This window comes from Aptenodytes patagonicus, chromosome 2 (assembly GCF_965638725.1).
Source record: "Aptenodytes patagonicus chromosome 2, bAptPat1.pri.cur, whole genome shotgun sequence".
Lineage (NCBI taxonomy): Eukaryota > Metazoa > Chordata > Aves > Sphenisciformes > Spheniscidae > Aptenodytes > Aptenodytes patagonicus.
The window spans coordinates 169,010,328-169,027,086 of record NC_134950.1 but is presented as its reverse complement, the minus strand read 5'-3'; the positions used below and the strand labels follow the sequence as shown (position 1 = coordinate 169,027,086).

At 43.6% G+C, this 16,759-nt stretch overlaps 1 protein-coding gene across 1 annotated transcript in view; it reads left to right on the top strand.

Moving 5' to 3' along the window:
• Positions 1-16,759, top strand: part of OBSCN (obscurin, cytoskeletal calmodulin and titin-interacting RhoGEF) — a 208,484-nt gene that overhangs the window by 166,829 nt on the left and 24,896 nt on the right. Inside the window, exons 99-104 of the mRNA XM_076332060.1 lie at positions 8,681-8,938; positions 11,379-11,502; positions 11,841-11,974; positions 12,316-12,428; positions 14,947-15,115; positions 16,185-16,266. Of these exons, the coding sequence (XP_076188175.1) occupies positions 8,681-8,938; positions 11,379-11,502; positions 11,841-11,974; positions 12,316-12,428; positions 14,947-15,115; positions 16,185-16,266 (880 nt within the window). The remainder of the gene's footprint in view (positions 1-8,680; positions 8,939-11,378; positions 11,503-11,840; positions 11,975-12,315; positions 12,429-14,946; positions 15,116-16,184; positions 16,267-16,759) is intronic.

Below are 16,759 nucleotides of genomic sequence, written 5' to 3'. Positions count from 1 at the left end.
AGGTTGGTACATATATGAGTGGGATCTCAGAACAACTGAAATTCCCCTCCTTTTGCCAGGGGATGCGGTCATGAACTCATTAGAATGGACCTCAGCTGGAACTGGGGTAATGGTGGGGTAAAATTTGGGAACAACTCTCTAAGGGCACATTCCAGCTCTCCTTAATGTGTAGCGAGCTGAGGAACAGAAGCAGCTTTGAAACTACTAGCAGAAAATAACACGTAATTCAGAGATGGGATTGAACAATGCCTATATATGTAAATCCCAGGCCCAAAAAAGCATTTTAACCTTGCAATGTAAAGCAAAGTCTAGTGCAAGCACACATGGATTCATTCTCGTCTTTATCTAAAATGATTTAGTTTTGTGCAATTCAGAAAGGCACCCTGGCCATTATGAAGGCTCTGCGTAGACCTTAAAGCTCTATAGCAAAACTGTAGAAAACTTGGGGGAAAAGAGTAAAGCAGTGGAAATGAGCAGGAGAAGAGAGGGTGCTCTGGAAGAAAAGAAATCCCACTGTAGCTGATGCAGTCCTGGACTTCACTGCATCCTCAAAGGGAGAGATTGATGGTGGAAAGAAATCTGACCTCCATAGGAGAAGGCAATACCAGACTCCAAACATGAGACCAATAGATGAGGAAGGCTACAATATGTCTAAGAGGATTAGTCTTCCATGATGGTTAGACAAATGCAATAGGAGAAACGGGCTCTCCCTTCACAAGGACTCCTTCCACCCTTCTCTCTATCTCGGTGCAAAAGCCAGAGCAGAGACGGCTGGAGAGCAGAGCTGGTGACTTTCAGCCCTATGCGGCTGTGACTAGAGGCTGGTGAGGAGAAAGAGAGAAATAAAAAAGCTTTCATCTTGATTCATAATCCCAGTTCAGGCCATCATCTTTACCCTTCAGTTAATTATCTTTTTTTTTTTTTTTTTTTTTTTTTGGTCCCATTGCTTGGGGGTAGGGACAGAATCTCAACACAGAAACGAAATCAGCTTTGCCTGTTAGTTCCACTGAACCAGCTACCTCCACTGCAGAGCATTAGCTTCCTTGTGCTTGCAAAGCAAACACTGTCTTTACCTTCAAGTTCTTCCATGTAAGAAATGACACCTGAAAAATCTGCAGGAAAAACTGCATGTTAAATACATAAATTAAGAGCATTGAAGTCTGGGTTTAGGTGTTCCTGTCCCCAGATTTTAAAGCTATTTGATCCGATTTCATCTGTAGCTCATTTAAAGTCGAAGTCTGTCCTGGCATGGGAGCAGAAGATTGTTTTGACACAAGCTGTGTATTTATACAGGGATGCTGAGGAGTCCCAACTGCTTTGGATATGTCAAAAAGTCTGAAGTAAGGCCAGCAGAAATATGCTGAGAAATTATAGTCATGCATCCCAGATTGGTTTGGTACTCCTGTGTCAATGAGTGGTAGTAGGGTCAGGCTGTGTCTGCAATAATGATATTATGAAGAGTAAAAATAAGTACATTATGGCACAGATGACTTGTGCAGGAAATGTTCTAACTTTCTTTTCCTGGTCTCCAAATGCTTAATGCCCTTTTAATGTAACTGTTCTGCGTGTGCAAATGCTGATCTCTGGTCTCAAAAGAGTCTTTAATAAACAGGATAGAGATATGTTAAATTTATTAAAAAAGAGGAAGCTGCTGACCCTACTGGTAATAAAGGGCATTTTGCCATGGAGTTTGATGAAGCCAGGATTTTAGCCAAAGATACTCAGGAAAAGGTTAAACTCCTTGAGTGTTTAAAATCTTTGGGTGAAACTGCTACATGGGTCCGAAGCACCATAGTAGGTGGTCACCACAAGCACATGAAATATAGCAGCATCCATAAGAACATTTCTCAGCTGGACATACTCGTTGTGTGTTCCTGCACTCAAGGAGGTTAATGGAGCTAGTCTCCACCTGGGGGAAAGGGCACTGAGGTTTTCCCTGGGTCAGAAAGTAAGTGGAGATGGGCATGTGGGTGTGTGCGTTGCGTGTGTGTCCCTTCCAAAATGACACGCTTCACCAAAAGCTGTAGTGCTCACAAAACTAACCCCACCGTAGCGCCTTGACCGACAATGGCATGTGCTGATGGAGTGTGGCTCCCCGAAAAGTCTCGTCTTCCTGCCAACTCCATTCCAACCCTTTCTGTCATCAGAGAGGAAACGATAACCACTGTGGTGAAGAGCCCAAGACAAAGGGGAAGGGTTTCTCCTGCACGTTCTTCTTCAGGTCATTCGCCTTCCCGCTCCCCAAGAGCGGAGCCGACTCCAGAGCCAGTTTATGTTTCAAAGATCAGGCAGCCTGTCCACAGACATGAGCAGGAGGCAACACCGAAGTCTGCTGTTCCCATGCTTTATGTCACAGAACCAGAGGACAGGCAAGGAGCAGCAGCCAGAGATGTCGTCACAGAGACCAAGGTGGAAGAGAAAAAACCCAAATGGGTTGAAGTGGAAGAAATAATTGAATTTAAGGTGAAAAAATCACCAAAACCTGCAAGGAAAAGAGGCTCTTCCCCAGCGAAACAAGAAAAAGATGACTCAGGGGTGTTAACATTCACTTTTCCCAGCTCAAGGCCTAGGCATTCCCCAGAAGATGATCCAAACACAAACAACTCCAACAATAAATTGGTGGAACAGTCAAAATCTTTGCCTAACGAGAGTCTCTCTGAAGCCAATATCCAGCCCTTGGTGTATGCAACAGAGCAGGAAGGACCTCAAGTCAGCAATGAAGACAGAAGCTCTCCGTGTGGGTCCGAACAACTAGGAAATAATTCATTTGTGGATTGTGGAACCGAAGGAAAGAGCTTCCCACAGGAAACAAGTGCTCACTACGGGTCAGACGTCGCTTCCCCGCTGCTTGCCTGCGGGGGTGAGCCTTTGATCTTCAGTTTTGGGACAGCTGCTGCAGACCAGCACGAACTTCTGTTCTCACCAGCGAGTCCAGAGGTTAAGGAAGAGGTAGATGAATTAGACGTATCTTGGCCTGTTGAAGAGGGGGTACCCGAAGTAATGCAAGATGTCCTTTCAGAAGAGGATAATGCCATTATAGTTGATGAACCAGAGGAACTACAGACAGATGACATTAGCACCCGGGACCGCAAAATCTTAACCCACAATGGCAAAGTATTAACTTTGGAGGATCTTGAAGATTATGTTCCTGAAGAAGGTGAGACCTACGGGTGTGATGATCAGAACCATACGGCAGAGAAACCCTGTGAGATCTCCGTGCTCCAGACAGAGATTAACGAGCCAACGATTGGGAAGCCAGTGCTGCTGAATCTGGTGAGACCTGTGGTGTCCAAGCCCAGGCAAAGATTTTTCAGCCAGTTTGAGGAGCACGTTCCCGGGGGCATGTTCATGTCAGCATCTAGAGTAACCGGTGTGCAGTCTGTAGGCCCCTCAAACATCTCTTTCCATGTGAGTGATACCTGCATGGCAGTGACGCCTGGACTGCATGCAGCAACAGCAGCAGCTTCTCCTGGTCCCTCCTTCACAGTGAAACCATCTTTCTGCACCGAAGTCCAGCTCTCAGCAGACAACGGACAGTCAAGCTTTAAAACTGAAGTTTCCACAAGAACCCTCAGCTATGGGACTGTTGGCGAGCCTGTTACCTTGCACATCAGCACAGAAGACCTCTCCCAAAGCTGAGCAGATGCAAGCACAATTTTCAACACAAAAGAAAGCAGCGTTTTAGAAAACACTAATCAAAATTGTTGTAGGTGAGGGGAATTGGTGGCAAAGATTACAAGGTAACATGTACAAGGGAATACATTTGAGGAAAATATATTTAAATATGATATGTCAAGCTTTTCCAGTCTTAAAGGGAACATGTCTGTCAGAACAGTTTGTAATTTTAAAAGCTTTGATCGAGGTGAACATATATCATTCCATAGCGGAGCAGTGATGGTAGGTTTAGGAAAACCCTGATTCTCCTGCCTATGACAGAAACATAAATAAGTGTGTTTTTGTCTATGAACTTAAAAATTATTTCAAGTGCCAATTTGTAAATTATGGTGTGGCAAGAAGGTGAAAGTGTCTAAGCTTTTCAGCATCCTTCAGCAGCCCAGGATAGGAGGACTGGTTCCAGCTAAAGCAATCTCCTGTCACTGTGTGTGCCCGAAGGTCAATGAAGCTTCACACTGCTTTGACTCTGCTGTACACTTTTGACACTAATTAGTTCTATCAAAATTTCTTCATAAACCTTTCAATATGCACATTCTGGCTCCATTATTTTAAACTTCTGCCACAGAACGAAACATATAGAAAATATTGCATTTACTAGGGATGCAAAGGGCTGCTCAGACCTTTTGGTTGAAATCCTAATTTGACTGAAGTCAATGGTGAAAGTCCCGCTGACCTCAGGAAGTAAGGATTTCGTTGTTCTCTTCTGCTCTAAGTAAAAAAAGACCATCTTTTTTAAATGACTGCTATTTTCAAGTCCACTTCCTAGTTGTCTAAAGATGTGGGTTTCATTATTCTGCATTCTAGTGTAGTGGATTTATAAACCACATCTTTTAAAATACAGATCTACTTAACGTGCACCAAAAGATTGAAGTGCTGCGCAAAATGACTTCTGCATCTATAATCAAACGCTAACACATACAAAGAACCACAAATGTGGTCCTTGTCAATAAATATTACTGGAAGAATATTTGGTCTCCTGTATACGCCAGTGGTGAAACATTACTGTTAACAGATTGACGGATAACGTCTGCTATATGTGCGAAGAGGAATTCACCACTGAGCTACAGCAAAGTAGCAGGAGCACAAAGACAGTTTTAAAAAGAAAAAAAAAAAAAAGAAAGAAAAGAGATCTTTACTGTAAATGCCTGGTTGAAAAATACATCTGTTCAAAATGTATTGGGCTGCTTGGAAGCACTGCCAGTTGCAATTGCATCGTGTTACTGTAATCATGTACGTTGAGCTGTCTTGTAGAGGTACTGCCTTCTGTTGAGTTCCTCTGGAGCTTTGCAGCGGGAGTGCTGATTGCGAGGGGAAGGCTAAGATGCACTGAGCATGGCCCGTTCTTGTTGGCTTCACCAAAAATGGATGTCGCACAGGCCTTCAACAAGTTGCTCAGACCTGGAAAGAAATGAGCTCACAGGCCCAAATATTGGTCCCAGTTGAAGTCAGCTGGAGTTTGTCATTGATCTCAGTAGGACCAAGCACTGGCCCTCTCTATCTGAGAGAGACGTGGGGTGAAAAGTCCCAACACCTTGTCCCAGCTGAGTTGCGTAGCACTGTCACAATAGAAAATGTTTCCATTTAGATGGTGTGGGGAAATCAGAAATGCTCAGACACAGCTGAATTTCTAACTAGCATGAAGAGAGAGGATCGAGTGAGGTTTTGCCTTGGAAATGTTGATGCGCGATGTTGTCTCAGTGTTTCCCAGCTACGTAAAATTGTGAAGCATGTTCTGGAGTCCTCCGGGCAATATTCCCGCTAACAGGGATTGAATTCACAAAAGGTGCTTGTAGAAAAGAATACATTATTTTTTTTCCTTCTGTGGCTGCACCTTGATCATGTGCTGACTAAAAGGAACGTAGTGATTTCACAGCCTTTTACTTCCAATATCCAAACAGGATGTTATGTGTAATATCATGTGCACTACCCTCATGATATAGGATGCTTTTCCAGTGACTACACGTGGTGAAAGAAATCAAGGCTCTTTTATGTTACTCTCCCGTTTTTTATAACATCTCTTTGGTTTACACTGTTTGTTTTATAATTAAGCAATACGATGGATATATATTAGTGCTTTTTTCATATATTGCACTGTACATTGGAAAGTAACAGACATACAACAGGGAAATACTTTCGAAACTAAAAATATTTCTTTTCTATTGGGCCTGGTTCTGATCTCAGTTATTCCAGTATCAATCTAGAATAATTCCACAGAAGGCAGTGGATTTGATTCAGATTTACAAAGATATTGCTGAGAAAAGAATTTGCCCTATGATAGTCTTCAAAAATATAATATTAATCTAAAAGATAATAAAGATATGTAAAGGAATGTGGAGGTTTCCTCCTGTTGTGGTTGATGCTCAGATTTTTCTAAAGAAGCTAAAAGGTTGCAGTTCAGATGGTCATAGAAGAAATAACTATACTTTGATTCATTAGCTCAAAGCAATTAACATCTGTTTACATTTTCTTTTGAAATTTAAGCAAAAGAGAATTAATTGAAAGGAATTTTTAAAATCTTATGCAGGACTCTGTTCAAAAAGTGAAAGGTTTATGAAAAGTTCATTACATGTACTTTCAAAATATTTTCCTAGAGGTTAAAAATTATGCTTGTAAGTGATTAAACTATGTAGATAACTAATGAGACGTGTGGGGATTTATTTCTTGTAGATGAAAACATACAGCTGTATTAAAAATTTTAATACAAACAATGTTTTACTAAAATTCCTGCAGGTAAATGGGTATTAATAAAGTGGAAACTTCAGTTTGCTTGAGGTACAAAAAGAAAAAAACACACAAAAAAAATCAAATGCAAGATATGCTGTTAGATGCTGAGTTTATATCAATAAATGTCTTGCATCAGCTGTCACTGAACTCGCTGGGTTTCTGTGTTCTTCTCTGTTCACGGCACTTAACAGTCCATCAGCTCATCCACTTCTCCCATTGACTTCAGCAGGAGCTGGGTTGTAACCCAAGAATGTTAATGCACTTGGGCTCTGGCTCCTTTTTTTATGGACAGTTTCAGAAGTGTTGAAGTGAAAGAACCTGTTTTCAGGGATACTTCCAACTCGGATCTATGAGTCAACAATTTTGAACGATGCTTGTCCTCTTGGGTCCTTCTCTGAGGCTGAATTGGAACTTCAAAATACATGTCAGTCTTGTGTTCCCGGTTATTGTCTGAAGGAGATGTGGGGCGGAAAGGTTCACGGGTGAGATTTTTAGAATTGGGAAACAGGCTGTCCATCACAGGTGTGTCATCACTGCGGCGTTAGTTTGACGTACCTCAGCTAATAGTAAAGTTCCTCAGGTCAGCAGCTTGAATCATAGCGTGTAACATCCCTAAACAGGGAGGAAAGTGGTCGTATTAGCAGCGTGGGGGAGACCTGTGATTATCTGTAACCTGTATATATATATACACCTGTGAATATATTTTCTCACTGAGAGATACTATGAGTGTTTCATGCCTTTCCAAACAGTTCACTTGTTGGCAGCTGCCCAGCTCGTAGGACAGCACCAGTTGGCAGCAATCACAACAGGAACACCAGAGAATCAAAATATTTATCTAGGAAAATATATAAAGATCTTCCACCCGGCCCAGTGCTGATGAACGCTGATGGGCAGTCTGGGACATCGTGTGAGCAAAACTTGCTTTTTCCATCAACAAACCCAGAACTGAAATATTTCATAACCACTATGCTCATGGGGAGGATATTGAAAACAAAAATCAAGACGTCTTCAAAGGGGGCTGATCCAAGCGTAGCCTTCAACTTTAGCTGCTAAGGTCTGTCATGGGAATTTACTTTCTTAAGGCCAGGAAAGGAGCAGACTCAAAACAGCTACAGGACATGCTCCTGTGTCAATGACATTAAACAAGTCAGAGCTGTTTGTGTGTGAATGCTCTTACTTTTTCTTGAACCACATGATGGTTCAAGTTTGCACTCTTGCTTGGCAAGCGATCGCATCATGAACATGATGAACTGTCTTAATCTGACGTGCATTTTGTCTGTCTTTATGGTTACTTGAGGGTTTCCCTAGATATCATCTGTCCCTTTGTTGTGCCTCTTCAAGATTTGTGGAAGGTGTATTGGGCAGGAGATCGGATGAGATGAGCTCCTGAAGTCCTACGATCCCATCCTAGCCTAGCTTCTTCAACCAGCACTGACTGGAGATGAGGCCATGGTATTTGTCTCCTGGGTGGCCATTCTGCAAAGACGTATGCTTGAAAATCCATTTTTCTGTGTGGAAAGCTTTTGTCTTCCTTCTGCCTTCAAGACCAGGAGTTTTATCTTCCTCTATATAATGTTCCCCCATACACAACTGCTGTGCATTACTGTACAGACCAGGTGACTTCGCTTCTAGAGTATCTTGCAAAGGCATAGTCCAGTACAAATTTAAAAGTCTTGGGTACCTTCTAGCACAGAGCCCAGCAAAAATATTCAGATATTGTAAAGTAGAACAAATACATTACTCTAGATCAACGAGTAGCTTTTCTGCCATCCTCTCAGACTTACAGGCTCATGAAGCAGAACGGCCCTCCCTTCTTTCCCCTGCCCTTCTCCAGAGTCACCGATGAGGCTGGTACCTGCTCGCTCCTTCTCCTTCCCTGTGAGAATAACGTCCTCCTTGCACATAGGGTCTGTATCAGTGCAGTGGGTCACCGCTGGGTTCATTTCATTGCTCTTAATAAAGGTATTTTTGACAGACCAGCCAACGTAGGGTTGAGTTGGGAGATGGATCCTTTGTTCTACTGTCTGGGGAGAGGCCGGGTGTGTGTGCAACGTGGCACAGTGTCTTCAACCTGGTGAGATATGTCCTTCTGAACCGTGTTGTGCCAACCTTCTTATTTTAAGTCTTAGCTATGTTCCCTCTTGCTGGAATAAGCATTTCTGCATCAGCTCTCTGCTCTAGGAGGGGAAAATTATACGATTGCAAATGTTTCCATGGGTTGGATGATGCTGCTATTTTCTTTTTACCCTGAAGAGAGAAAAGCTGTTGTTCTTGTCTGTAGGATTGACTTCCCCACAGTCAGAGATGGAGACTTCTGTCCAGGCCTCGCTTCAGCGTGCTGATAAGGAGATCAAAACAGCTCTAAAGAAACTCGTGGACTCGGCGTCACTGCTGGTGACTCTTCCCCCGGGCATGCGAGAAGGAGCCGGTGGCCTTTGCCTTCCTGGGTCCGTTCCTTCAGACCGCTCAGAAACAGCAGCCGGGCCCTCTGTGCTAGTTCATGAAGCCAGTACCCAAACCCAGACTGCTGGAGGGCATGGTAGGTTTGTCATGAATCTGGAAAATGTCTCATGGGAGTCAAGAGAGACAAAAATATTGAACGCGCCAATAATGATATTTTTTCCCTCATTTTTCTGTTTCCTTGTGTTTTGAACACTTGAAGGTTAAGAGAGGACATTCAGACCCAAAGCAACATGGGGCTGGGGGTTGGGGTTAGGTTGGACACAGGTTTGGGGCAGATCTTTCTGGAAACAGGAGGTGTTTGAAAACTGTGCCTGAAGTAGAGTTTGGTTCATCACCTGTCCAAAATGGAGGGATAGGGGATTTTTTTGCACCTTTGGGCTTTTGACCCTAGACTTGCTTCAAGTTTTTTTAGGGGAGTAGGGGGCGTGGGATCCCTCCTTTACATTTATAGAAGTCATTTGTTTTTTGATTTGGTGGGGTGGGTAAGGGAGATTGCTTTTCTTTTATTGTTTGCCATAAACAAGCTGGAAATGTGTTTAACACCCCCGTATCAAATGTCAGAGACTTTCTAGGATGTTGAGTGCATCAAGTTCACCTGCACTTCACTGGCCCTGGAGCCTTGATAGACTCCTTAGCAGTTTTCATGTGATTAAAACCAATGATGTGTGTGACTGTGTCTTGCCAGGAGAACACGTCTTTCATCTTTGCATTGTCTTTTAAAAAAACATGAATCAGCGGCAACCCTTCCACTCTTCCTTCTGCTTCTGCCATAGCAACTTGTCTAAGCTGTCTCTGTGTCAAGTCAGAGTAACTGTCCTCCACCAGTGTTAACTTAAAAGGACAATGTCAAGTAACCTTCAGCCCTCAAACTCCAGATGCTGTTTAAAAAGAAGATATTCTTGTCTAAAACTTAACAAGGATAGAAATGTTTCACGGAATCAGACCCAAAATAACTGCATAAAAAAGTGACAGGGTTTTAAAACCCTTTTTCCTTTCTAGTAGGAAATCATCTGTGAAAATAATCCTGTGGTGAAACAGGATGACTCAAAAATCATAAGTAAAACATCAACTAGCAGATTATTTCCTTAGTCATAACTACAGAGATAATAGGATAGTGAATGAGATGGTTTTGCCGTCCTTTCATCTGAGCAAACTAAACATGTTATTAATATAGGGAATTATTTTAATAAGATGGAGACTTGACAACTGTCCCTATGATCACATGCTTTGAATAAAAAGAAGGCAAATATTTCAATAGCGCTGGCAATAGGAAAGCACAATCGCACCAACCTGGGATCTCTGACCCTGCCAGTAATGCCTTGAATAACGATGTTTTCCATTCCAATAGAGCTGTTTTATGTGATTTCTAGAAACTGCTGGGTTTTTTTCCAAAACCAGTCAGCACCAAACATCCCTAGAGTGGTCCCCAAAAAGGCCCTTCCTGCTGGGGAGAAGACTCCTCTTGATTTAACTTTTTTCCTCAGATGAAAAAGGAGATGAGGCACTTTATTCTATGGGGTAACTCCAATGGTCAATATCAAAAGCCAATCAGGTACTTTTGGAATGGAAGATCAAACCAGCTTTTGAAGATATATCTGATAAAATAATTATTAATAAAGAAGAACAATACCTGAACTGCCATCAAGTTGCACCATCTTTTTGTTTCCTTGTTCCTATAAGCCCCAGATGCCAAACCTTGTTCTGGTGTAACTTAGAGTTGTACAAGGACATTTTCAAAGAACCCAGTGGAGGTGCACCAATGCTGACATTATAACATCACCAGCTCCTCCATATTAGCGTACCTCCATATTATCTCCATATTAGTTGTACCCCCAGCCAGGGCCTGCCTTGACCACCAGTTTTACATTGATGTAAGCTTACTCGTTTCACTGATGCTGTCTGTGATTGCACCAATGAGTCAAGAACTGTTCTCATAATGCAAAGTTTAATTGAAGCATTCATGAGTACGAAGCTAATGCTGGGCATCCCTGGAGCTATTTGAAAGATGTGTAGATGTGGTGCTTAGGGACATGGTTTAGTGGTGGACTTGGCAGTGCTAGGTTAACGGTTGGACTCGATGACCTTAAGGGGCTTTTCCAACCTAAATGATTCTGTGATTCTGTGATTTCATCATAGCCATGGTCTGGAACTCAAACACAGTTAAACTATCTCCTATAAAGGATGTATTGAACTCACGCTATCTTCTCAGTCATCCTATTTCTTCTGACTGCCTTTCCTATTTTTGTCTGTGTGTGTTTCCTTACAGAAAAGTTAGTTTTGGCCAGTCAGCAATGTGCCACCATTCAGTCTCTCTGATGTTATTCAAGCCCTTTGCTTCATGTGGCCTTCTCAAAAGGGCCAAATTCTCCTCTTAGCTTCAGTGACTGCACTCAGCTGAGGTCAAACAGACTCGGTTCTGACACAAGGCAGACTAGAGATGGCTCCAAAGGTTTGCTCTGGGTTTCAGGTGTGCCGTCATAGGTGACGTGTCTAACTTGCCCTATTTCTGCTGCCAGACGAAGCACAAAAGCAGATTCCAGCTGCTGAACCAAGTGTGCCAAAGCCCAGCCCTGGTCCTTCCCGTGAAGAGACGGCTGCTGGAGATGAAAGCACTCAGGAGCGGACTGTTCCTATTACCAGGTAAATAACCATCTCAATATACAGATTTCCGAATATGGCAGACTTTGTTGCAAGAAAAGCAAGTCTTCTGTGGTGGAGGAAGCAGGTGCTGATTTGAACTGATTCTTGTAGGTCTGTTATTATTTTTAGAATCCTGTTCACACATGCATTGTGCAAGAAGGATGGAAAAAGCTGGAGAGAAATTAATTCCCCCAAAACAAAATTCTTCTTGTATTAATTTTAAGTAAATAATTATTTGTCTGGTGGTTAAACACACAGATCAATGGCAGGGTGTAACCCTGTATCTCTGCAGTTGTATGTGACTATGTAATGATCTTTCCTCTTGGGCTTCATGAAAGAACATCACCAGCTGCCGGGGCAGGAGACTGGTACAGAAGAGAAGGAGATGTGGTCTGGGATGTACACAGTGAAGTTTATATTGAGACCACGGAAAGAACTTGTGTGTATAAGACTGAGGAGAAGACCCCAACAAGTAAGAACGAACCTTGTTTCTCTTTCCCACATCCCATGATTGTCATTGTCTTCTCTTTTGGTAATAACTCCTGATGACTGTTTTTTTAAATACTTCCATTTCTTGATCAGTGACTGTTTATTAAGCAGAAAGTAACAGAGAAGCGTGAAGAAGCCTAAAAGTAATGCCAGTATAAAGAAACCCAAATATATTGCTGTGATATCTCTTGATTTGTCATTAAGCTAATGATATATCCTAAATGGCCAGTCCTATAAATCCCATTTGAGTAACTCGACCTACATCAGCACACTATGAATAAAGTTATGGTATTGTGCATGCAGCAAACCCTTGTGTCTCACCAGGTCCTCCCTATATGCAAGTGACAATAGAGGATGTGCAGGTGAATTCTGGGGAGCGTGCCAAATTTCAGGCAGTCATTGAAGGAACCCCTCAGCCTACCGTTTTGTGGTTTAAGGTAAGTGCAGACTTTCCTCTGGCTGAGAGTGAGGGCCACAGAAAGGATTGTAGTGCAGTACTTCTGTGGGGAATTTCTTCTGCTCTTTCATCCCACACCTCTTACACTGATTCTGGGTCATATCTATAGACTTTGTTGAACCAGCTGCAGTTCTTGTTGGAACCACCAACGATGTATCTCACCCTGTGTTGTCTCTACACAGTGTCACTGTGGCTCCTTTTGCCGAGAGGGCAACTGCTGTGGTTTAACCCCATCTGGCAACTAAGCCCCACCCAGCCGCTCGCTCACTCCCCCCCCCAGTAGGATGGGGGAGAGAATCGGAAGAGTAAAAGTGAGAAAACTCATGGGTTGAGATAAAGACAGTTTAATAGGGAAAGCAAAAGCCGCGCACACAAGCAAAGCAAAACAAGGAATTCATTCGCTGCTTCCCATCGGCAGGCAGGTGTTCAGCCATCTCCAGGAAAGCAGGGCTCCATCACGCGTAACGGTGACTTGGGAAGACAAACGCCATCACTCCAAACGTCCCCCCCCCCCCTCCTTCTTCTTCCCCCAGCTTTATATACTGAGCATGATGTCCCATGGTATGGAATGTCCCTTTGGCCAGTTGGGGTCAGCTGTCCTGGCCGTGCCCCCTCCCAGCTTCTTGTGCACCTCCAGCCTGCTCAGTCGGTAGAGCATGGGAAGCTGAAAAGTCCTTGACTAGTGTAAGCACTGCTCAGCAACAACTAAAACATCGGCGTGTTATCAACATTGTTCTCACCCTAAATCCAAAACACAGCACTGTACCAGCTGCTAGGAAGGAAATTAACTCTATCCCTGCCGAAACCAGGACAGCAACCAAGATGGTTTTGGGGACCAAGATGGGCAGGAAGGGAGATTGGTTCCTGCCTGAGAGCCACCAAGATGTGCGCTGTAGTTTTGGGGTCAGGGATGGGATTAAGAGTGGTTTATTCCAATTGTCAATGTGACTTCCAGGCTCTGTATCTTTTCTGCAGCTAATTGGTAAAATGAGTGTGACTAAGGAGAATGAATATCCCATAGAAAGGAAGGAGAAGTAATTTATTATTCCTCCGAATATTGTCATGCCCCTGAAATAAGCCAGTGTTGTTCTATAACGATTGTCTGTAACTCTTCTGTCCAATTAAGTGTTTTGTACACACAAGTTTTATTCCATTTTTCTTCTGTGTGGGAAGTGCAAGGATGAGCTACTCAGACAAATAAAAGAACCTTAAAAAACAAGGACAAATGCAAAGAACCCCCTCACACACACACACACACATACATGCACATGCGCACACCTGAACACCTTGAAAAGAATAAGAACAAGGCAAGAATATATGATACACCCTGTTAATATTCTTGCAATCTCTGACATTTTCAGCTCAGAGTTAATGCAAGCTAGCTGAACTTTTATCTGTTTACTAACCCACAGTAAAGCTCTCCACATGCTTAGCTAGTCTCTTGCACCCACACAAACGTCTTGCATGTACAGTGTCCTTTGTCAAGGAGTTCAACCCAATGACAGTATGCTGCCTGAAGTACCACCTCTTTTTGGCTGTTCTGTACATATTTACCACAAGCTTCATGTGTTGGCTCTTACGTCTTGTACCAGGAAAAGTTAATCCCTGCCCACTCACTAGGCTATTCATAATTCTGTACAGCTCTATCGTGTCATCTTGCTAGAGGCTCCCTTCCAGCTGAAGAGCCCCAACGTGCTCTGTCAATCCTCATCTGGAAGCTGTTACAGAAAGAACATTGCTGCAACAGTACCACACCCCGGGCAAACCAAGGATTTATAAGATGATGCCTTCTGTCTTATTCTTTATTTCTTCCCTAATAATTTCTAACATCTGGTACTTTTTGACTGCTGCCAAGCACTGAGCTGGTGCTGCCACGGAGTGATCTACTGTAACTCAAAGTTTTGCTCCAGTGTAATAAGGAACAGCTCAGAGACTGACATTTCATGTGGGGGAATAGGGTTGCATCACTTTACATTTACTGTATTATAGACATGTTATGTATTTAAATGTACATTTTACTGCCCAGACAGGTGGTCTCGTAAGGTCCTTTTGCAAATCTTCATAATCTGCTCTCTGTGTCACACACACTCCCTCCTGTCCCTTTTTTCGTAGCGTTTATGAATATATTATGCAGCACAAGTGCCAGCACAAGCTGGAGACCAGGCAGGAGCAAAGTAGCTGATCCTCGTGCTCCCTGGGCCGACTGCTCAGGCATGGTGTGCTGGGAGAGCTGAAGAATAAACCACATAGCCCTGGTGATCCCTCCCAAGCCTGTATTCGTACGAATGGGTTATGAAACAAAAATGTTATTGGGTAATGTGGAAGCAGAGAAACAGTTAGACATGGGGGACTTCTTCAGCCAGGATTTTGTTAGTGAGATTTGTTAGCCTGAAAGGTCTGTGTTGTAGCTCTGCTCCTGTATCTCGTGTCTTGAAGAGAAGAAACGTCTGTTTCCATCTTGGTTTTTCCAGTGCCAAAATGTCATTTCATTCTTTCAGGGCACTTCGTTGCTGACAGACAGCAACAGGCTCCGTCAAGGGAAGGAAGGAACAACGTATTTCTTAGTCGTGGACAATGCTGTCCCGGAAGATGGTGGTGTTTATACCTGTGTTGCCAAAAATGCAGGAGGGGAGGTTTTGTGCAAAGCAGAGCTTATCATACACGAAGGTAATGTCATTCTTTCAGCTGCAGGAGTTGCTTCCGTAGCCAATGCAATACGTACTCTGTTGCAGTCATCTTCTGGTACCCATATGGTATCTGCTCCGTATTCCTGCGTAGCATTTGTATATTACCAGTATGGCAGGATCCAATATAAAAGCAATTGGTCTAATGACCTACGTATATCGTGCCCCTGTACTCGGCGCTGGTGAGGCCGCACCTCGAACACTGTGTTCAGTTTTGGGCCCCTCACTACAAGAAGGACGTTGAGGTGCTGGAGCGTGTCCAGAGAAGGGCAACGAGGCTGGTGAGGGGTCTGGAGAACAAGTCTGATGAGGAGCGGCTGAGGGAACTGGGGTTGTTCAGCCTGGAGAAGAGGAGGCTGAGGGGAGACCTCATCGCTCTCTACAACCACCTGACAGGAGGTTGTAGCGAGGTGGGGGTCGGTCTCTTCTCCCAAGTATCAAGCGATAGGACAAGAGGAAACGGCCTCAAGTTGCGGCAGGGGAGGTTTAGATTGGATGTAAGGAAAAATGTCTTTACTGAAAGAGTGGTGAAACATTGGAACAGGCTGCCCAGGGAAGTGGTGGAGTCCCCATCCCTGGAGGTATTTAAAAGATGTGTAGATGAGGCGCTGAGGGACATGGTTTAGTGGGGTTGGTGGTGTTGGGTCGACGGTTGGACTCGATGATCTTAGAGGTCTTTTCCAACCTCAATGATTCTATGATTCTATTCTATGATTCTATATATATACACACAAATGAGATTTTTTTTTTTTCTCTCTGCTTCAGGCTACATGACGAACTGATACAATGGGCCACAGAAATAAGTGGGGCCATGTCTCTGGTGGTGGTCTGCTCTTTAGCTTGGCTCTTCTGATTTATGTCAGGTGAAGATGCAGCCCCAAAGTTCATATTGACAGGTTCTGCCATCGAACAGCTCCACTTAATTCTGTGCAGAAGTTTAGAGGACCCCTGTAATTTTTCCTGCCTTCAATTGTCCTGTAATAACTTTGCAGGCTATTAGCAAGGCATTGTTGTCTGAATATTAACACTTATATTTTCCTTCATTTCCAAAGCTAAGAAAGACCAAGCAGCAAAGAAAGTGGCCACCAGGAGGAAGCTCCATTCCCTTTATGAGGTTAAGCAGGAGATTGGAAGGTAAATGGATTTTCCAACTTTATAGCGTCACTGCCGGAGAATATCTCATTGCCCATCTGAGCTGCTGAGCATGTGTAACCAGAGGCAGAGGCGGGCCCAGCTGCGGAAAAGTCTGAAATGGTGAAAGTACTGGCAGAAGTGGGAGGTCACCCCATTGCAGGTGTGCTGGAAACACTTTCCTGAGGTTTCTGACAGAGGATGGGAGAGTCCATACAGCCCATAGGTCCAGGTAGCTCCAACCAGAAAAAATACCAGCCAGAGGCTGGCAGGATAGGTGCCCAGGTATGGCTTCTTGGCAATGTTAGCATCACAAGCCCATAGCGACACATGCACAAGCGCCGTGTCCGTCCAAGGGATCCAAGAGCATCAGCCTTTGTCAGCACAAGGCTGTATCACCTGAAACAGCTTTTCCCTTGCTGTGAACTCGTTGCTTAGTTTTGGAGACAGCCAGGAGAGGGCAACAGCACCTCACATACAGGAAAATGAGCTTTTT